Source organism: Anastrepha ludens, chromosome X (genome assembly GCF_028408465.1).
Source record: "Anastrepha ludens isolate Willacy chromosome X, idAnaLude1.1, whole genome shotgun sequence".
Lineage (NCBI taxonomy): Eukaryota > Metazoa > Arthropoda > Insecta > Diptera > Tephritidae > Anastrepha > Anastrepha ludens.
The window spans coordinates 54,985,932-55,008,028 of record NC_071503.1 but is presented as its reverse complement, the minus strand read 5'-3'; the positions used below and the strand labels follow the sequence as shown (position 1 = coordinate 55,008,028).

The window sequence follows — 22,097 nt, the reverse complement described above, 5'->3', positions numbered from 1 at the left end:
TTTGTTCTATATTTGCTTTCAGTGAACTACCAATATCTATAGCACTTCTTCTAATTGCCATTACTCTGCGTTTGCCACCCTCAATTACAACTTTTCCTATAGCTAACACGTCGATTCCAATAAGTGCGTCATGCGTTATCACGGAGTGATTTATAATTAGCAACTCGACGATACGTAAATTCTCATCAAATCGAATACGCGCTGACGTTTTTCCGTGACAAACAACCTTACCACAAGCAATTAACATTCCATGACACTCAATGACACATAAACTACACTTTTCTGCAATAGATAGCTTCACTAAAAATTTGTTGCTGCTCGAATTATTGAGCGCTTTACACTTCAACTCTGCTATGCCGACGATTGTAATTGCTTTGCACAGTTACCTGTGTCTGCTTCTAGAGCACTCGTTCCTGCTGGACAAGAGTCTGCAGCTCTGCACTTAGCATCTACAAAGTGCGTCTGTGTCAAGGCTCGCACGTCGTCCTTTGATGGTTCCCCAACCGCTTTCTGACTTGTACCATTTTCCTGTGTTACACTTGCCCCCCTTTTGCAAATATGGGCCCAAAGTCGGCATCAGCATTACTACACCTACACCTTGCAATCTGCTGATAAATTCGGCTTTCGTGACAATTGTCTTAAATTACAGTTTTTGCAACACGTCCTTTAATTCTGCTACTGTTAAATGGTTTAGGTCCATCCCACTTCTGAGTTCTGTCGCCACGGACAGATTCAGGGCAACCAGCTTTATTCAATTGACTTTAACGGCAAAAATGAGTTCATATCCATACAAAATAATGAACTGTGTTAGAATAGCAAGAACAATGAATGGTAAACAAATAATATAAAATTAATTTCACAGGGACACCAGTTAATATAGAATTAGCGAATACACGATTTTGTGAATTTTTTTTTATGTTTTCTTGTGTTACCGCCTCAGTTGCATGTCCACTGCGTTGTGCATCATCGGTGTCTCTATGACCACGTCAAAGTCATCAAACGATCGTTTTCTTGTTATTTCTGATGGAGGGGAGTCCCCATAACACTTTTCAAGCCATAGCTTCACTTGAGCAGTACTTTTTCCCATAAGAAGCAGTGCAAAATTAAATCACGAAATTCTTTTTTATCCATTGTTATGAAAATGAAATGAATGGGTTGGTGCGAGACTACCATTCGGAAGTACCCATGTTCGAGTGGCCGGGCATGACACATTTCTGGTTTTTTCTAGTTGCGGTCTGCCCTCGGCACGCAACGGAAAACTTGTATTTCCGAGTGTATTTCTGCTATGAAAAAGCTCCTCATAAAAAACAAAAACCTTTTTCCGTTCAGAGTCGGCTTAAAACTGTAGGTCCTCCCATTTGTGGAACAACATCAAAACGCAAACTACAAAAAGGAGGAGGAACTCGGCCAAACACCCAAAAAAGGGTGTAAGGTGTAATAATAATATTAATAACCTCGGAAGGGCGTTCTCCTTAGGAGGATGACGGGCTTAACAACTCTGCGAGACCCTTGCTACAGGCGAAGACACGAAAATACGTCAAATGCCTCACATACTGACTAGTAAACTATGTGCCTGAGGGAAAATAGTGAAAGCAGAAGAAAAACTGCCAACAAATCACAGGATATCCTATGAGGATACGGCTCTGACAAACCCGTGAATCCTAGTCGTCTACTGGGAGGACCAGCCATCCATCAGAGTGATAAACGGTTCCTAGAAATAGACGAGACTCGGGCGAGTGCCGAAACAGTTGAGATTGGCGCGGGAATCAAGAGTCCAAGAATGTTGATGACAATAGACCGGAAACACAACAAGCCCTAGAAGGCGGGAAAACCCAGGCAGCGCATTACATGCAACAAAGATATGAACAAAACTATTATGCACGCCTACTATAAATCAACAAAAATAGAAACCATAAAGACAGGATATCGCACAGACTTCTAGCGCATTTTCTTGCAAATATACCCACAATCTGAACAAAAAATAACAATGCAAAAATTAGCCGATCAGAAAAGAGCAATAGTAACAAATAATATTTTAACTAGCATAGAAATTGAAAATACATAAAACAACAAATTGCGGAAGAGCTAGGAAAAAATATTGAAAGCAGCCGTATAGAAGAACACAATAACACACAAAACATAGATCCACAAATAGACAATCAAGCCGATGCAAACAATAACGCCGAACTTACCCCAAATAGAAATAGATCTATTAGATAAAATTGAAAGTGAAATGCAAAAAAACAAATTAAAATGGGAAGGCATGGATCCAACTCTACGTCCTCGAATTCCAAAGCTTCTAATGAAAAAACAAAAACACTACAAATATAATTAAAATTATAAACAATCAAATTTTACCATCTTATTTACATAATAATTCAACAATGGGAGACACCCACACAAAATAAATATCTTCAGAAAAGGTTTGGGGAGGTTGACACAATATGAGAAAGGTAATAGAGCAAGTAATATCATTAAATATTTAGAAATCTTAAAATAAAAACGCAAAAAACCAATAGAAGAAATTTTCGACACCCAAAAACAGAAACTTAAAGTAAAGGGTGGTTAAATTTCAAGGGCCGATGTTGGATGTGAACCACACCTAAACGTCAACGACACCGTTAGAGAAAGATAAACAATGGCCCCTATTATGAGTTGTATTCGATCTTCGATATTCGCTGGTTGTCGAAGATCGAAAATCGAATGTCAATTTGGTATTATGAGCGGTGCAACCCTATCGAAATTTTCGTTGTTTACCGAATTTAGAGTCGAATGCAATTTTGCTTTCGATCGTGTAGCGTATAGTGGGAAAACTTGTTAAAGTGTAAGTTGTTTGCGATTATTTATGGTTTTATAGTAACCAAATAATAAATATATACTAATTTTGTTAATATTATGCAGGGCGAAAGTCGTGAGTACCAAACAACAATTAGAAAGGCGAATCCACAATTCGCAAAAGGGATTTGCACCAAACTTCAAGCAGCAAAAAAATGGGAGGAATTTACAACGGAGCTGAATTGCTTGGGACCACCAGTGAGAACGGCAGCAAAATGGATTAAGCTTAATAATGGTTTTTTTTTGTGATGTTTATAGAAATACATTTTCATATTTTTTTCGGATGACGAATAATTGAATAAAGAAAATTTATAACAAAAATAAAACAGAAAGTGTGGTGTAAAGGTTTCTATTTAATACTTTTTAGATTTTTCTATAATATTCTCAAAATTTCATTTCTGATGTTTTCTAATTCTCCGTTATTTGACTCCACTTCAATATCTTCAGCATCATCGTACACATTGGGTTGAGCAAGTCCTAGCATACCTTCATTACCAATACTCAATTGGTACGATCCCTGAGCACAAACTCGCAGAACTGTGGCTAGCTTTAAAATATTTGGAATCAATTTGGCTCGGGTGCACTGCTGCAACTGGTTTTCTGTACTGGACAGTAGGTTCACAAACGGCTCTTTAGATAATCTAAAGTTCTTTAAAAATCTGTAAGGAAATTTCTGTAATATTAAGTACGTCAACACATTTTGAAAGCTCTAAATTTACTCAGTGGAAGCCATTTCTAGGTGGTTGGATGCGTCCCTCAATTGTTTCCTACTTCTAGCTAGTTCCACTAATCTTTCATCGTCCGATGAATCGTCGAACCACAACTCCGTTGTACTCATTTTCACAAAAAATACTTTTTTTACCTTTTAAAAATAATGTTAGCAAAGAATTTCAACACAATCGGTTTTTCTTTTATTTTGATTTGCTGTATCAGCTGAGAAAAAATTATCTATTGTAAATGCGTCGAGCGATCGAAATTCACAATAGTCATATTCTTCAACGAATGAGCACCATAATACCAAATGAAAATTCGTTCGATCAGCACTTTCGACTACAGTCGAAGATCGAATGTTGCTCATAATAGGGGCCAATAAATCAACTGCAGCTGAAATAAATCCACCAACAAAGGAACAAATCACTCTTTATGAGAAAGAAAATAGCAGAAAGATCTACAACAACAATATGTCATAGAAGTATCAACAAAACCACTAACTGAAATAATCAATAAAACACACAACTGGAAATGCCCCGTTGTAGACAATATTCGGAATTTTTGGTATAAAAAGTTAACCACTGCGCATCATAGCCAGAATAATAATAGAAATAATTAACCAACCTCAAAAACTACCTCCTTTCCTTACTATAGGCAAAACATACATAAAACACAGAAACAACAAATCCGTCGAACTACAGACGCATAACATGTATACTTACCCTATACAAAATAATAACTCCTACAATTAGTAACAAAATATATTCACATCTTTCACGCTATAACATCTTAACGAATGGACAGAAGATCTGCAAAAAGGGCAGTAGAGGATGTAAAGTTCAATTAATAATAGATACAGTAGTAATGAAACAAACCACTATCCAAATGCGCAATCTACATACCTGCTACATAAATTATCAACAAGTTTTCGATTCAGTGCCCCATAGCTGGCTTCTGATGGTGTTATAATTAAATAATATACACCCAAAACTTATACACTTTTTAACAACTACCATATTTAAATGGAAAACGAGATTAGTCTTAACCACACCATTGAATACAATAATAACAGAAGAAACAGTTATAGGAAGAAGCATATTTGGCCATAGAGGCATATTCGACTTCAGAAAATCAATTAGAAGTTGGACGGTTCTTGGGATTGACTGGGGTTTCCGCAAGATTGTTTACGGGTATGCTCATATAGCTAAAACGAAGAACACAGATTACATATGGAATTCGAAATGCGAAGAAGCGTTCCGACTATTAACTAAATTAATTTGAGTTCCAGTTCTTATAATTTATGTCGTCACGAAAGGGCACGAACTTCACACTGACGCGTCGAGTTTTGGCATCGCAACTATCCTGTTGCAAAAGGAGGAAAACGATTTGAGGCCAGTTGCATATTATAGCCGAACGTGTACGCCGCAGGAGAAGAATTTTCATGCCCACAAATTAGAAGTTCTTCCAGTTGAAGAACTTGCGAGAGATTCCGAATGTTTTTACTCGGAAAATATTTTACTATTGTTACGGACTATCAAGCAAACATCACAGCGAAAATATTCAAACCGATGGTAGCAAGGGTAACGCGTTGGATTTTAAGACTGTTAGAGTATGATTGCAACATATTACATCGGCCCGGGTCGTCGATGGGTCATGTCTACGCTATGAGTCGTTCACCAATTCAGGGGCCGCAACGAGTCGAAGACGTAGGTGCCATTGTTAAACAATAATTCGGTTTGTACCATGCAAAGGCAAGATGGTAGGCTGAACGAAATTGTAGACTTCTTGCAGAGTAGCGACATTAATGATCAACGAATCGATATAAGGTCAAACTACTATCTGAAAAGCAATCGACTGTTTCGGAAAGTCGAGCATGGGCGTCAATTGCTAGTGGTTCCAAGGGGTATGCGGTGGCGTATACTTAAGCTCTTCCACGATGACGTTGGGCATCCTGGTGTAGACGGAACTATAAAGAGAATTGTACAAAATTTTTTGTTCCCACGGTTAAGAAATTTTGTCAAGGGTTTTGTAAAATCTTGCATAGTGTGTTGTTACAATCGTGTGAATTGTACGGAATGGATGTACTACCGTTGCCGTTCCAGACCCTGCATGTGAACCATCCAGGCCTTTCACTAAAAGTCGACGAGGTTATTGTAGACGCACTAGATACTCGGTTGTCGTTCCAACACGCTCTACAAAAACCAAGCCTGTAGTTGTTGCATTAAGCCAACTAACACTGTATTTTGGTTTACCTCAAAGAATTGTGACAAACCGTGGAACTGCGTTCACATCGGCTGCGTTCAGTAATTTTTGCCAAACGAATAACATCCAACACATTACGTAGCAATACAAAATGCAACGGCTCAGCAGAACGCGTAAATTAAGCGGTGTTGTCATACTTAAGACCACTTACTTACGACGTATAGGGCTGGGACACACATATTCGTATGTTGCAATGGTCACTAAATACAATGGTGAATGCAACAACGAAATTTGCGCAAATCGACCTAGTTTACGATTTTCCGCTTCGCGATCGGAGTGCAAGTAAGATATTGGCAGCGCTGCTGACGGACGAAGAGCAGATGGGCGACGTAGTGAAGCTATTCGTAACATCGAAACAGCAACAATTACATGAAAGGCCAAATTTGAGGCATATGAAACCAGTGCCATATGAGAAAGAGTCTTTGTTCCTCATAGAATCTCCACCACCAAGTACATTCGAATCGCGAAAACTCCAGCAAAAGAACAAGTGCTCATACATTGTCAAAAAAGTCCTACGATTCGCCCTACAGCGCAATTGCAACAGCAGACAAGACGAATGATGCCATCGTGTGCCTTACTCATTGAAATTGATGATGATGGTGATTACGTTGATGTTGGTCATAAAGCTGGTTAATTCGGGATGAGTGTCTGTCAGGAGAGGCGAACTGTCATCGCTAATTCTATATTATTTGGCATCCCTGTATATTCATTTTATATTTTCTGTTTACTATTCATTATTTATGCTATTTTCACTCAGTTCATTCTCTTGTATGGATACGAACTAATTTTATGTAAATGTAAAGATAGTCGTGAAAGTGAATTGAGTAAAGGAAATCGTTGATAGCTTTAGTGAAAGGAGGGCAAGGAAATTCACACTCCTAAAGTTTTTGCGAATTAAAACTTAAATAAACGCTAAACAGCGAAAAAGAGCAAATTACCCCATAGTGTTAGTTGAATATCATTGCCAGAATCGCTCAAAATAGTAAAGACATAAAAATATTATAAAAGCTTAAACCTTATGATATCTTATATTTCTTATATCTATATATATAAAAATGAAATGATGTTCGCTTGTACGCATTTTTTTGCGCCGATACGAGGCCAATTTTATTCGTTCTTTTTTCATATTATAGGGATCCACTAGGGGAAGGTTTTTAGCAAAAAAAAAATTTCTTTTAAATATTTTCTTCATATAAAAAAAAGAAAAAATCAAAATATTGTACAAAACAAAACTTGCTCGATTCTTAGATTAAAGTAAGTTTCGAATCGACATTCATTTTATGTGTACAACTTTTTTTGAATTTTTCGTTATTGTATACAGAAATTTCAAATGATTCGAATGAATTTTTTTTTTTTTTTTTTATTTCTTCCATAAAATATTACACCTGTCATTAGACAATAAGTAATAATAAGTAATAATAATAAGTAGACAATAAGTGATTTACAAAAAGATGGAATGAGAGTGATATTGAAGGGCCAATGCCCCCAAGCTCATTTAGAAGAAATATATACATATTATTTAAAAACAAGTGGTTAACAAACAATGACATATACGATTAGTTGACAATTGATTACAAGGATTTTGCAAGATCTGTTGGTGTTTGACGATTAAGCCGACTTTGGGTAGATTTTTCTTTATTTGGTAGTCTTCTCATCATAGGATTTGTATGCGTTAATAGTCTATTTATGTGTCTTCTGATAGCGCTTTGTATTGTTTCATCAATAGTATCGATGTCAAGGTCGCGATGAATATCTGCGTTACGTATGTACCAAGGTGCATTAGTTAAGGTCCTACGTATTTATGAAAATAATGTTTCAATTCAATTGAGCAATGCTTTCTTTGACCAATTCTATATGGAAATGAATGCGTTTGCAAACGATGTTTTCGGCTATGAACAAATGTTGGAATCGAATGAAAAAGGAAAGAAACGCGAAATGATAAAAAAAATTCTTGGAAAATTTAAAATGAATGGTGCTTCATTGGAAAAATTCAAAGGTAATAAGAACATACACAAGATAAAGTTAGAATTCGAATTTTTAGATTTATTTTGTTTATTTCTCATTTTTTCAGAAGTACACCACACAACAACTCATTCCAACTCTGATTTTGAAATCCTGTTGGAATTGGTGATCGATAATTTTGTCACTATAATGGTCAATGGAAATTTGCGTGTATCAGACCCTGCATATTATTTACCATATCAACTTTTTATGGAACATATGGACCAAATGAACACAAAAAAATAATTTAGTTTTGTTTTGATTTTTTGGCATTTTGGTTTTCAGTTAATACAATAAAAACAATACTGTTTTTTCGTGAACACAAAATTCTAAATTTATTACGTTGTTTGTTTAGAATTTTTTTAGAAAAAAAGTAAATTTTTTGGTTTTGAGGAAATTTGTTTATTGTTGCTATTTGTGAAAGCGTAGATATTTGTAAGTATTTGACTATAATCCTAAAAGTTAATGGAATACCACTATGACACATAGAAAACATTTTTTCAAAGGGGTGTTTTTCGAAAATTATAAAAAAAATTGTTTTCAAAAATTTTGAAGAAATAAAGTAAAATAAAAAAATTTCGAAAGCATGAAATTTTTTCAAAACCAAATTTTCCTCAAAAAGATAAAAGAAATTTCTTCGAAGAGGTGTTTTTCTAAAATTACAAAAAAAAAATTTCAAAAATTTTAAACAAATAAAATAAAATAAAACTTTTTCAAGGGTATGGAATTTTTTCAAAACAAAATTTTCTGAAAAGCAAACAAAATTAAAAAAAAAATGGTGTTTTCAAAGCATTTCATATTCCACTATTAATAGAGAATACATTTTTTCGAGGGGGTGTATTTCAAAGCGGAAAAAAATCTTTTTTAACAAATCAATTTAAACTTTTACAAAAGTATGAAAATTTTTCAAAAACAAAATTTTCTCAAAAACGTTAAATTAAAAAAAAAATAGTTTTTTCAAAATATTTAATTTTCAGCAATTAACTGAGAAGAAATTTGTTAGAGCGAAGTGTTTTTCAAAACTTCAAAAAGCACTTTTTAACCAAAAAAAAAAATTAACCTTTTTTCAAAAACAACAGGAATGATAACATTGCCTAACAATTTCTGCACTTTTGCACAGTCTAAAGAAGCATTGATACAGAGTGTATTTCCAAACATAGTTCAACATTACAAAAACCATGATTGACTCAGCGAAAGAGCAATTTTAGCTGGGAAAAATAAGGACGTCAATGATATAAATTCAGCTATTTTAGATCAAATACCTGGTGACATAGTTGCGTATAAGTCAATGGACACTATTACTGATCAAGATGAGGTCGTAAATTATCCAACTGAATTCTTAAACTCACTCGATTTGCCAGGCTTACCACCTCATAATTTACGATTAAAAATTGGAGCACCGATTATTATGCTGCGCAATAGTAATGTGCCCCGACTTTGCAACGGTACCAGACTCGCTGTGAAGAAGCTAATGGGTAACGTTATCGAAGCAACAATTTTGAAAGGGAAGTACAAAGGAGAATACATTTTGATACCCTGAATTCCACTGATTCCGGCGGATTTACCATTCGATTTCAAACGTTTGCAGTTCCCTATTCGCCTTGCCTTCGCTATGACAATTAATAAGGCGCAAGGACAGTCTCTACAAATGTGCGGTATTAATTTAGAATACCCAATTTTTTCTCATGGACAATTGTATGTAGCTTGCTCACGAGTTGGCAAACCATCGTCATTATTCACGCGAAAGATGAAAACCCCAAAAACGTTGTCTACCAAAAAGTGTTACAATAAAGTTCGAATGAAATTGTATCAAAGAATTTGCTTTGTTTCGTATTAATTTTATTCTCTTTCAGCAAATCATTGAATTTATCGCCTAGCGAAGCGGGCGAGGGTACGCTAGTCTTATATATAAAAATGGAGACGTTTTTTTGTGTTCGTTAGTCGCCGATTCACGCCTAAACGCATTCACCGATTTCAATCAAACTTTCACAGATCATTGGTATTGGCCCATAGATGGTTTATGTGAAGTTTTGAAGAAATCGGTAAAAGTATGCGTGCGTTGTGTAAGTATGAAAAATACAATATTTGCGTGTTTCCCTTATACGGACATTACGTATACGGAATGAGAATACACGCAAATGAATAGAATATACACAGACATGAATAACATTGTTTCGATGTCAAGTGACGTATGCGACTGTATTATTCGTAACGCAATAGTTGCCCTCTCTTTTCTTTCCTTTTTATGCATGCGTGACACGGCATCAAAAATATTTTGAGCTTCATTTGAACGTTTTATGATTTAGATTAGTGATGGGCAAACTCAGCACATTTGCACTGTGCAGCAGCGTGTGCTTCTGCGTGCGTAAAAGTGCTAGGTGAAGGGGGATAACAAGGCACAGGGAAGAAACAGAAAAATTGAGCGAGTTGTGTCTGTGTTTGTACCCTGAATAAGAGAGCAATTATTCATGAATTCTTACCAGGGATGCCAACTTTTAACTTCATATCAACATTTTGGTACATTTTTCTTCAATAACTAAATTTAATACATATTACACTTTCTATTATAATAATGAATTAAGATAATGAACAACAATAAACAAGCAATTAAACATTTCAAAAGTTCGCGTAATACTGTTTTTTAATTGCTAGATGTAAAGAAAATTAAGACCTCTGAAAATATTTAATTGGAGATTAAATTAAAATCTTACATATTGGAAAGCAATGCCAGTTAAATCTTCAATAATATTGATCACTGCATATACTGACGAATCTGTAAATTATTCACACTTATGTTATGATTACTTAAATGGTTTTTGAGGTCGGATATATTTTTTAAAATTGAGCTAAGAAATCCAGAAAATCAATTTTTTTAGCAAATTACTTTATAAAACTGCAAACTCTCTTCAGCTACCGAAGTTTGTCGAATGTTTCAGAATTTTTAGCTACTGAATGATACCATTTTTTCTTTTATTTTTCACAAAAGGTGGACGTGATTGATAGCTAATTTCGCCCATCTAAATCCAATACACTCTGATATGCACAACTGCAAACAAAAATAAACAACTATGAGTATACACTTATGTATATAAATTATGAATAATAAAATCAACAATATCCAAAATTGTTTCCCACATTTAACAACTGTGGCAACTCTTACTCATAAGTTTTGACATTTCATAAATAAAATCAGTTTTTTCGTGATTTCTTCATTTTTCGACGATATTTTTTGAGACCGTAAGTTACATATTATTGTCGCATAAAAAACCACTAATATTAAGTGTATTTGTAAGGTGTGGATGCAGTGAAAATGCTGAAAATTCCATTTAAAAATTTGAAACGGCGAACGTCAAAACAAAGTGCACAGTGTTCAACTGCCGACAAAAACCTAAATTTATTTCTAATGTGTAATATATTACTCTGTTTTAACTTTTAATTTAGATAAACAAAGTTAAATAAAATATTAAATATAAAACATTTGGTTCAGCATGACCTCAAATAAAAGAACATTGTTCAATTTGAATCCGAAGTGGAGTGTAACTTTTTTATGCAAATATGTAGACGGAGAATCACAATGCCTTGCATGTGAAAAACGTGTGGTGTGTAAGGTTTTTAACATAAAGAGACATTATGAGCTGCACAGGAGTGATTATGATGAATATGTAGGAAAAGAAAGGAAACGTATATACAAATCCTTAAGTCTAAACGAAGAGCCCGATTCGATGTGCCAAATTACAGAAGGTCGGAAAAATTCAAATTATTGAAATTTTTTTTTTAATTTCTTAGGAAAGCGAAGATTACGTTGTAGATGCAAAGCGTGCAACTTATGAAATCGCGTTAAACCTTGTTCGTGAGAATCGTGCATTTCCGGATGGCGAATTGGTGAAGTTTTGTATATTAAAAGCAGTAGGAATTTTGTCCCCTTATCTCGTAGAACTATAAGCAGACGAGTAGATGAAATGGCGGAAATTACAGAATCGCAGTTAAAAGAGCGTATAAAATCATTCACAGCGATTTCATTGGCAATTGACAAAAGTACAGATATATCCGACATAGCCCAATTAGCGATTTTTATCCGAGGAGTTGATGCCCACCTAAATGTATGTGAAGAACTTTTGGACATTATTCCAGTGACAGGGACGACTAAAGGTGAAGATTTATTTCAATGTGTTAATGAATGTACTGAACGTATGGGTGTATAATGACGAAAAGTGGTTTGCGTTGCCACCGATGGTGCGAAATCCATGAGCGGATGCAAACAAATTTCTCTAATCATTTTTGTGTACTTTGTCATACTGTGCGCATTGCCATATGCGTGTGATTTGAATTTGAGAGCAACTAAGTACTCACCAAGAATACCCACTCTGCTATGATAATTTCCTCAATGATTTTTGAAAAAATCCTCTATTTTTTTAATGGAAACATATATAAATTGTCCTTTTTAACAAAATAAAATGTATAACATCCATTGTTTAAATAAAACATGGCTGGTTGAGATTACTGTTCGCTGTTGTGACCAGCATTCTTTAAAAAAAATGTTCTAATATAAAAACATACGATATACATACATACTTATATGTAAACGAAGACAAGTTTTTCATTCAGGAAAATATACACCGATTTGTCAGTACAAATTTATCTCCACATAGTTTAGCGACTATGAAACTTTGACATGCGAATGTTCAAACTTCTTGATTATAAAATCGCCTATGCTTCTTGGTTACAAAAATTATAAAAGTAAATAAAATAGAAATTTGCAAAGATGATGTTAATATTCAAAGAAGCGTTTCCAATAAAAAAAAACCAAAAGCATTTTAATATTTCATATGAACGATCAACACTTCGAAATCCCTTAACATGGAATGAAGTCCCCTTATCTGGTAACTTTGCTGTTGGCAAAGCTTCACTCTCTTTTTTACAAACACATATGCGTTGCTCAGAAGTGATTAATATACGTACACGCCTATTGCTTACCCTTCTAATGTAAGTTTGTCGCCCCCCCCATCTAGCACTTTGCTAGCACGCTCTGCTGCGAGCGTGCCACGCTGCTGCCCGTCCCTAATTTAGATAAAATAAAAATTCGTTAAATATATTTGATTCCATTAATAACCATAAGCATGTATTCAAGTTCAAAGTATCGAAGTTCAAAGTTTTTGGACAAATATTGAAACGTTTACTTAAACTAAATGTTAAATACATATATGTATATAAATGCGCAAATGTAAAAGTTTAGATGGATTTAAAATATACGAAATTATTCAGCGGTTGAATCCGTACATTTTTTGAAATCCATGAATATGGATCGACAGTCGCCATAAATGTTCTTTTAAAAAATAAAATGTGTTAATTTGATGGTAGCTCGAGTATTAAGATCAGGTTTCTATTAGTATAACTTTGTTCGTAGGTTTGCGTAATTTTTTTGTGGTGAAAGTCTAAAACCAAGAAAAGAAAACGCGAAAGCCGACGAGCAAGTGTAAAAAATTAATCCTCCTGTATGTATATATACTCGAAAAAGTTATGCTAACACTTTTTTCATGCATTTAGGTAGACAATTTTATATTGGCAAACGTACGTTTACGAGATAAATGCCTAAAAGCAGGTATAACTAAAATAGCGCTCTCAGGGATTTCTGTTACAATACTTCTGTAAATTTCATGCTCCAAGTGTATAGCGCTGAAGACAAATGCTCAGGATATAATACAAAAATGCATATTAAAAGAGAATAAGTTTGTATTAGGTAATAATTAAATAATGCAACCTTATGTGCTGCTTTGACGAGTGGAAAAACCAAAATAAATAATTATATTTGTAAGTGTGTTTAAAAGAGTTGGATTATTTTGTGAGTGTAAGCAGTTTAAAAGCCAAAGAATAGTTGCAACATTAAAAAATACCTGAAACACATTTTCATTTAACAACTAAAATAGCAAATATGAGCAAAATATGTACTTTCTTCAATTTTCTTCTATTGGCAACTTTCTGAAAAACGTGAATTCACCGCGATGCGATATAGAAACAAAAAGACAGCGACAGCGCGCAGAGGGTTTTGAGCAATAATATAAATTTGTATCAAACAACGCATTAAACAGTCATTTTAGTATACTTTTAGTGTTTGCTTATTCAAGTAAATGCATGTATTAGTTTTTCTTTAAGAATTTTCTCTAAAATTTGCAACTTTTTTTATGATTTCTAAAGATTACTTTATTTTTGCCAAAGAGCAACCTTGCGTACAGAAAATTGTGTTGTACTTAAAACTTCACCACTATAAACTTGGTCCTTATAAAGGACTTTCACCACAGTTTGTTTACTGGATATACTGAGGTCAACATAATCAGCTGTATCAAAACCATTTGGTGAGTGGTCAACAATTTTAAAGTGTGTTTTTCATTGTTGTTTTTTTTTTTTTGGGAAAAAATTTATAAAAATAAAATATATCGTGCGTAAAATTTTAATAATCAGTGAAAATAAAAAAACGGTGGTTTCGTTGTTGTTGTCAGCGATTGTAATGCACATTGTAAGTTTTTCATATTTTTTTGATTAAATTCATTACTTTTCAATTATTTTGTTTTAACTTATTTGAAATCAACTTATATGGCCAAAAGAATTAGAAATTTAATTTCAACAATAGAAAAAAGAAAATTATATTACTTATATTTTCATCGCTGTATTTTAGAAATGCCTCGCCCGCGAAGAAATGATATTGGTCGTCGGTCGCGTAGAACGCAAAATAGATCAAATGAAAGGCAAAATCAATCACAAGAAGAGCGAGAATTTCAAAACCAAAATCAAAGGGAACGTATGGCCAGATCACGTTCAGGCCATTCACCTGAAAAACGTATACAACATAATGAGCAAGATAGATTAAAACAAACACAATAAACAAAGCACAAGGACAATCGCTGGAATTATGCGGAATTGACTTAGAATATCCATGCTTCTCCCACGGCAATTATATGTATCATGCTCACGTGTAGGAAAGCCATCAGTTCTGTTTATTTATACCACAACTCAGGGCAAAACAAAAAATGTATATTAGTTTACGAAAAGGCTTTGCGTTAGTTTAAGTTTAAAATTAACATTAATTTTATATTGTAAAAAAAGAATAAATACACATGAGTGAATTTAAATCGAGTGTTCATTACTCATTTCTAATTTTGATATGCCTAGCGAAGCAGGCAGAGGGTCCGCTAATAGCTCATGAAAAAAGGATCCCCAAACCAGGAACAAGCGCTGAACAAGCCGAAATATATCGGCCCATCGGCCTGTTGCCTATTGCCTCAAAAAAAATGGAATCTTTTCCCCTCTTAAGAATGATGCCTATAATTGAAGACCGAAATATAGTCCCTAATCACCAATTCGGTTTCAGGAAAAAACACAGCACCATCGAACAAGTCCATAGACCCAGAAACAGCAACACAAAACATTTGAACAAAAAAAAATATTGCACAGCGGCTTTTCTTCATATATCTCAAGCCTTTGGCCGCGTTTGGCATGATAGCTTCCTCTATAAAATAAAAGGCACTCTTTCAATAAATTATTACATTGTTATTAAGTCCAACCGCGATAATCGATATTACTTCGTCAACCAAGGCGAGAAACAATCTGAACTATGTGAAAGTTCAGCTCGTGTACCCCAAGGCGGTATTATGGGCCCCATCCTATACCTGCTATACACATACCACCTTCCAGATTCAGATGAAACAATAGTCGGAACGTTCGCGGATGACTCTGCCGTATTCCCAATTGACTACCACCACCACGTGGCCTCCCAAAAACTACAGAAAGGACTTGATAAAATAACTCATTGGTTGAAAGAATGGCGCATTAAGCCAAACGAGACAAAATTTTCCCAAGTCACTTTTACCCTGAATAGAAAAATTTGCCCAACAATAATATGATCATACCCCAAACCAACGTCAGTAAATATGTCGGCATGCATCTTGAGAGCAAACTTACCTGTAAAACCCATATTTTCACCTATGAATCAAACTCAGAAGCCTATATTGGTTACTACATCGAAATTCTCATGTTTCTCTCGAAAGTAACCTCTCACTTTACTCAGCTATCTTGAAACCGATGTGGGCATATGACATCCTACTTTGTGGCACTGCAGCTAATTCCAATATCAAAATACTTCAAAGATTCCAGTCAAAAACACTTAGAATGATCTCAAGCGCAAAACTAATACGGCTATGCCAGATGACGTTGCTCAACACCAGCAGATGACGTTGGAAAGAAACTCTCCAAGTCGTTTTATACCAAACGAGGTTCCAGACAGGGTGACTCGATGTCGTGTGACTTCTTAAACCTGATGTTAGAGAGAATCGCTCAGGCACCATTTTTTATCGGAGCGTACATTTGTTAGCGTAAGCGGATGACATTGACATCCTCGGCCTTAACAACCGCACTGCTAGTTCTGACTCCTCCAAACTGGATGAAGAGGCGAACGAAAATAACACTCTGCAAGGCTCTCATCATGTCCGTCTTAATATATGGCGCAGAAGCGTGGACGATGACAACATCCGATAAAGCGACGCTTGGAGTGTTTGAGAGAAAGATTCTGCGTAAGATTTTTGGACCTTTGCACGTTGGCAACGGCAAATATCGCAGGAGATGGAAAGATGATCTGTATGATCAGCGGCTACGTTGGCTGGGTCATGTCGTCCGAATGGATACAAACGCCCCGGCTCTGAAAGTATTCGATGCGGTACCAGCTGGTGGTAGCAGAGGAAGAGGAAGGACTCCTCTGCATTTGAGAAATCAGGTGGAGAAGGACTTGGCTTTACTTGGTGTGTCCTTCTGGCGCCGGTTAGCAAGAGAAAGAAACGACCTGTGCGCTTTGTTAAACTCGGCAAAAATCGCGTAAGCGGTTCTCGCTCCAATTAAGAAGAGAAGAAGACGTTGCATCATTGGGTGCATACCATAAATGGTTTTTCTCTTAAATAAATTACATAGATTTAAGTAAAAATATTGCTCAATGTTTAAAAAGGGATCGCAACAAAGAAATGGAGTAAAAGAAAATAATAATAATAATAAAGGTGGTTGTCTTGAATCTGTCCGTGGTGAGAGTCGGTTTGAATGATCGAGTTTGCGTGAGTTAGCTCATATCGTAAAGATATCAAAAGAATTTTGTGGTTTTATAAAGAGCGGCGCTACAATAATTGCGTTATTCTTGATGGAAATTATGCCGATGAACAAAGCTGTGTTGTTTTGACAGCATCTTTATGAAAACTAGTGTTTTTTTTCTGGGAAAAGAGACTACGAAGCGTGTCTCAATATCCATGGTATCGAAAGCCTTATATAGGTCCACCGCTATTAGGACCGACCCCTCACAGGGACAATTTTGGTTAAGCTTACAATTGGCTTGTGTGTTTCTGGCGGTGCGTGCTTTGGTGGTATTGTGAATTTTTTGCGCATACCATGCTAACGTGTAACTGGGATCAGATGTTTTGTACAGAACGGGAATAGGAGGGCTTCAAATATCTTCCCAATTGATGAAAGGAGAGTTGTCGGGGGATAAGACTTCCTTTGGTTGGCGGGTTTCACCGGCTTTAGTAGTGAGACGAATCTCCTTACTTTCCAATAGTTATGTTAAGGCCTGAAATTCTTATGGAAGTCATGTGAACTTCTTTCTTTCTTCGGTATGAAGACACTCCTTACGTCCCCCCAATATTTTATTATGTAGCCCATGGCTCTACAGCGCGATCGACAGGGGTCAAGTAACAACATCACATCACTGCAGTTTCCTGCAGTTGGGCAGGTACGCTTCCAAAGTTGGTGCTACTAGATATTGGATTCGTAGGGAAATGAGCGTCGAGAAATACCTTTAATAACTCCCCTAATATCCCGATTGGTCACACAAGTACGCTAAGGGGGTGGAACTCCTCGAGAGCAATCCCCCGCATTCACATATTGTCCCACAAATGGAGGGACCTACAGTTTCAAGCCGACTCCGAACGGCAGAAATATTTTACGAGGAGCTTTTTCATGGCAGAAATACTCTTGGAGGTTTGCCCTTGCCTGCCGAGGGGCGACCGCTACTAGAACCTACCTTCTCTCTTAATCCCGAATGGTAGTAACGCACGAATCCATTCGGCTACGGCGGCCTTAGCCTTCCTAATTTCGGACTTTCAGATTCCTGGCCCTATTTATACAGTTCCCATCCTGAGGGAAACTTTATTCCTTTAGTAGTATTCATTTATTCACATAGAAGATATAAAAAAAATTAAAGATACAAAGGTTTTTCCATTATCAACAATGCAATAATTGTTCGACATTAGCTTACACCGTCTACAGGTTTGCCATTGCCGAGGAGCGACCGCTATTAGAAACAACTTTTTCTATTATTTGGTGTTTCAAGCACTTCCCTTGATAGCTAAGCTTGAAAATGAAAAGAGAAAAGAAAAATGTAAATCGGAGCATTCTGTGCGAAGTTATTATATCCGCAGTTCGAGACTTAATTTATTAAGATATATACATATGTACTATGTAGATGAGTGGACTGTGTAATAGTACAATAATATGTTGTTGTATGAAAATACTAGTTTAAGACCACTAAAAAATAAAATAAAATTGAAAAAAATACATGGAAAAAGTAAATGTTGATTCAAGATGTGTAAATAGAATTAACAGTGTGTTCAATGTGTGTTCTAGTAAAGGCCGGGCTCTCTCCTTTTGGAACTCCACGCATATATCGCTCATAACCCAATAAACCAAAATGTCGAGAAAAACAACTGCAAAGTTTTTCTTCTTCTTAATTGGCGCAATATCCACTTATGCGATTTTGTCCGAGTTTAACAAAGCGCGCCAGTCGTTTCTTTCTCGTGCTAACCGGCGCCAGTTGGACACACCAAGTGAAGTCAAGTCCTTCTCCACCTGATCTTTCCAACGCAGAGGAGGCCGCCCTCTTCCTCTGCTACCACCAGCTGGTACCGCATCGAATACTTTCAAAGCCGGAGCGTTTGTATCCATTCGGACGACATGACCCAGCCAACGTAGCCGCTGGATCTTTATTCGCTGCGCTATGTCTATGTCGTCGTAAAGCTCATACAGCTCATCGTTCCATCGTCTGCGATATTCGCCGTTGCCAATGTGCAAAGGTCGAAAAATCTTACGCAGAATCTTTCTCTCGAACACTCCAAGCGTCGCTTCATCGGATGTTGTCATCGTCCAAGTTTCTGCGCCATACGTTAGGACGGGCATGATCAGAGTCTTGTAGAGTGTTAGTTTTGTTCGTCGAGAGAGGACTTTACTGCTCAGTTGCCTACTTAGTCCAAAGTAGCACTTGTTGGCAAGAGAGATTCTACGTTGGATTTCAAGGCTGACATTGTTATCGGTGTTAATGCTGGTTCCTAAATAGATGAAGTCTTTTACAACCTCGAAATTATAACTGTCTACAGTGACGTGGGTGCCGATACGCGAGTGCGCCGACTGTTTGTTTGAAGACAGGAGGTACTTCGTTTTGTCCTCGTTCACCACCAGACCCATTCGCTTCTCCTCTTTATCCAGTTTGGAGAAGGCAGAACTAACAGCGCGGTTGTTAAGGCCGATGATGTCAATATCATCGGCATACGCCAGCAATTGCACGCTCTTATAAAAAATTGTGCCTGAGCGATTAAGTTCTGCGGCTCGTACGATGCTTTCCAACATCAGGTTAAAGAAGTCACACGACAGCGAGTCACCTTGTCTGAAACCTCGTTTGGTATCAAACGGCTCGGAGAGGTCCTTCCCAATTCTGACGGCGCTGCTGGTGTTGAGCAACGTCATCTTACATAGCCGTATTAGTTTTGTGGGGATACCAAATTCAGACATCGCGGCCTACAGGTAACTCCTTTCCGTACTGTCGAATGCAGCTTTGAAGTCGACGAAAAGGTGGTGTGTGTCGATTCTCCTTTCATGGGTCTTTTCCAAGATTTGGCGTATTGAGAAATTTTGGTCGATGGTAGACTTTCCAGGTCTGAAGCCACACTGATAAGGTCCAATCAGTTGGTTGAAGGTGGGCTTCAGCCTTTCACACAATACGCTCGCTAGAACTTTATAGGCGATATTTAGAAGACTAATCCCGCGGTAATTGGCACAAATTGGAGGATCCCCCTTCTTATGGATTGGGCAGAGTACACTTAAATTCCAATCGGCAGGCATGCTTTCATCCGACCATATTTTGCATAGGAGCTGATGCATGCACCTTACCAGCTCCTCGCCGCCATGTTTGAATAGCTCAGCCGGCAGTCCGTCGGCGCCCGCGGCTTTGTTGTTCTTTAGCCGCATTATCGCTATTCTCACCTCGTCATGATCGGGTAGCGGAACGACAATTCCGTCGTCAACGATTGGGGTATCGGGATCTTCACTTTCTCGGTGACATGCGCAGCTGTCATTGTTTAATAGGTTCGAGAAGTGTTCCCTCCATAAGTTAAGATTGTTCTGTACGTCAGTCACCAGTTCGCCGTCTTTGTTCTTACAGGAAAACGCCCCGGTCTTGAAACCTTCTGTAAGCCGCCGAACTTTCTGGTAGAATTTTCGGGCGTTGTTCGTGTTGGCCAGCATCTCAAGCTCTTCGCACTCACGTATTTCGGCCTCTCGTTTCTTCTTTCGGATAATACGTCTCTCTTCCTTTTTCAGCTCTCTGTAGCGATCCCACATGGCTCGCGTTGCGCCCGATCGCAGCGTGGCTCTATATGCGGCATCCTTTCTTTCTGCGGCAGCATGACATTCCTCGTCGTACCAATTGTTTTTTCTGCAAAGTTTTTAGTCCTTAGTAAAAGTGAGACATATTTTCAACATATCAGATACTGTTACTTGAATTCGCCACGAATTTTTACGCAGCGGAAAAGAACTGGTGGCCATTTCTGCATACTTCTCTAAAAAAATTCATTTAAATCTTAAAGCGGAAATTTGTTTTGTGCCTGATATTAGAAGCGATTCGGATTGCTTCTTAAAATCAATTGTTTGTGTCATCAATTTAGAAAGGCTTCGATATTTAAGTCTGTCAACAGTATTTTCGATTTCATATGGATTCAGTGGTACCAATTTTTTCGTATGCGATTCACTGATAAAATTGATCGTTCACCTCCATATGCATTCGCCTAACTGCTTTTTCTGGTCCAAAAACAGGTAGAGCTAATAAATAGCACGGTTGTTAAGATCGGTGACATCTTATCGCCGATAGACGTCAGTGATTGACGCCTCTTAAAAGAAATATTTGAAATAATCTTTATTGATATATCGAGCTTAACTCTTTAACTTTAAAACTAAATCAGCGATATCATCTATATATATAAAAATTTAGCCGTTTTTCGCGTTGTGATGAACTTTACGGAGAATGGCTCAACCGATTTTAACCAAACTTTGCCACATTGAAGAGACACATGTGGAGAAGGTTTGTAACTATGTTTGGTTAAAATCTCCTTTACTTCCTCGTCAACACACAGTATACACGAGGCAGCGTTCTTTTTACGCGTATGGTTGTTATTGTGAACGGTTGCATGGAGCGTACATTTTACTCACATATGTACAAGTTAACTCAGCAGTATTTATGCCTAAATTTTCATTCCATTACATACATTTCAATGGAATGCAAACATACATACATATACATATATTCATACAACAGTGGCTGCACGCCTGCATTCGCATAGAATAGAAACATACAAATTAGCAGGCACAGCTGTAGCTGACCGCCTGCAATAATTAATCGTAACACAATGCTGCTGTGACTAACTTAACACTTTGCTTAAATACTTCTTCTTTACACCCACACTTCAGGATAACCGAGGCAAAACCATTAGCTCAACGAACCTGAACAGGTCGTCGCTAAAAAAGTACTTAAGCAAGGCCGTTTTCTTAGAAGATTACCAAAGGTTATCAGTAATAGTGCATAGTGAAAGTAAGTGTTAAAACTAACAAGAAAGTGTTTTATTTGGTAAAGTGTTCAAGTGAAGCAGTTTCCAGGCATCAACCAAAGAGATAAAAAAAGTGCGTCAGAAATATTTAAGAGAAGAGATTGTTTTCACATTTTCCAAAGATATTTTCACGAAAAATTTACAAAATATATATTAATTTTGCAAATGATTGACAACAAGTGAAACAGTGAATAAATGATGTGAAAAATACACACAACAGAAATCGGCAAAAATAATTAATATTTTAGAAGTTTTTACTTAAGATATTTAAGAAAAGAGATTGCTTTCACACTTTCCGTAGATATTTTCAAGAAAAATTTCAAAAATATATATTATTTTTGCTGATCATTTCCCATTTCTGTTCTGTGTAATTTTCATTTCAACGGTGCTCAC

General features: G+C 36.6%; 2 protein-coding genes across 2 annotated transcripts in view; one reads left to right on the top strand and one right to left on the bottom strand.

The window, feature by feature from the left end:
• Positions 1 to 8,121, top strand: part of LOC128869673 (uncharacterized) — a 97,086-nt gene extending 88,965 nt beyond the window's left edge. Inside the window, exons 2-3 of the mRNA XM_054112268.1 lie at positions 7,535 to 7,804; positions 7,880 to 8,121. Of these exons, the coding sequence (XP_053968243.1) occupies positions 7,573 to 7,804; positions 7,880 to 8,055 (408 nt within the window). The 5' untranslated portion in view covers positions 7,535 to 7,572 and the 3' untranslated portion in view covers positions 8,056 to 8,121. The remainder of the gene's footprint in view (positions 1 to 7,534; positions 7,805 to 7,879) is intronic.
• On the bottom strand, positions 3,154 to 3,914 carry LOC128869674 (uncharacterized). The gene is made up of 2 exons (XM_054112269.1): positions 3,555 to 3,914; positions 3,154 to 3,494 (listed from the first exon to the last, which is right to left on the bottom strand). Exons 1-2 carry the CDS (start codon positions 3,671 to 3,673, stop codon positions 3,209 to 3,211), a joined length of 405 nt encoding a protein of 134 aa, XP_053968244.1. The 5' UTR covers positions 3,674 to 3,914; the 3' UTR covers positions 3,154 to 3,208.
• Positions 8,122 to 22,097: the final 13,976 nt, after the last annotated feature.

What these genes read in the sequence shown, in the direction of transcription:
- LOC128869674 (XM_054112269.1), bottom strand. Translation starts at nt 3,673, where the DNA reads ATGAGTACAACGGAGTTGTGGTTCGACGATTCATCGGACGATGAAAGA. An exon ending in CTAGAAATGGCTTCCACTGA is followed by an intron (nt 3,495 to 3,554) that starts GTAAATTTAGAG and finishes ATTTCCTTACAG; the next exon opens with ATTTTTAAAGAACTTTAGAT.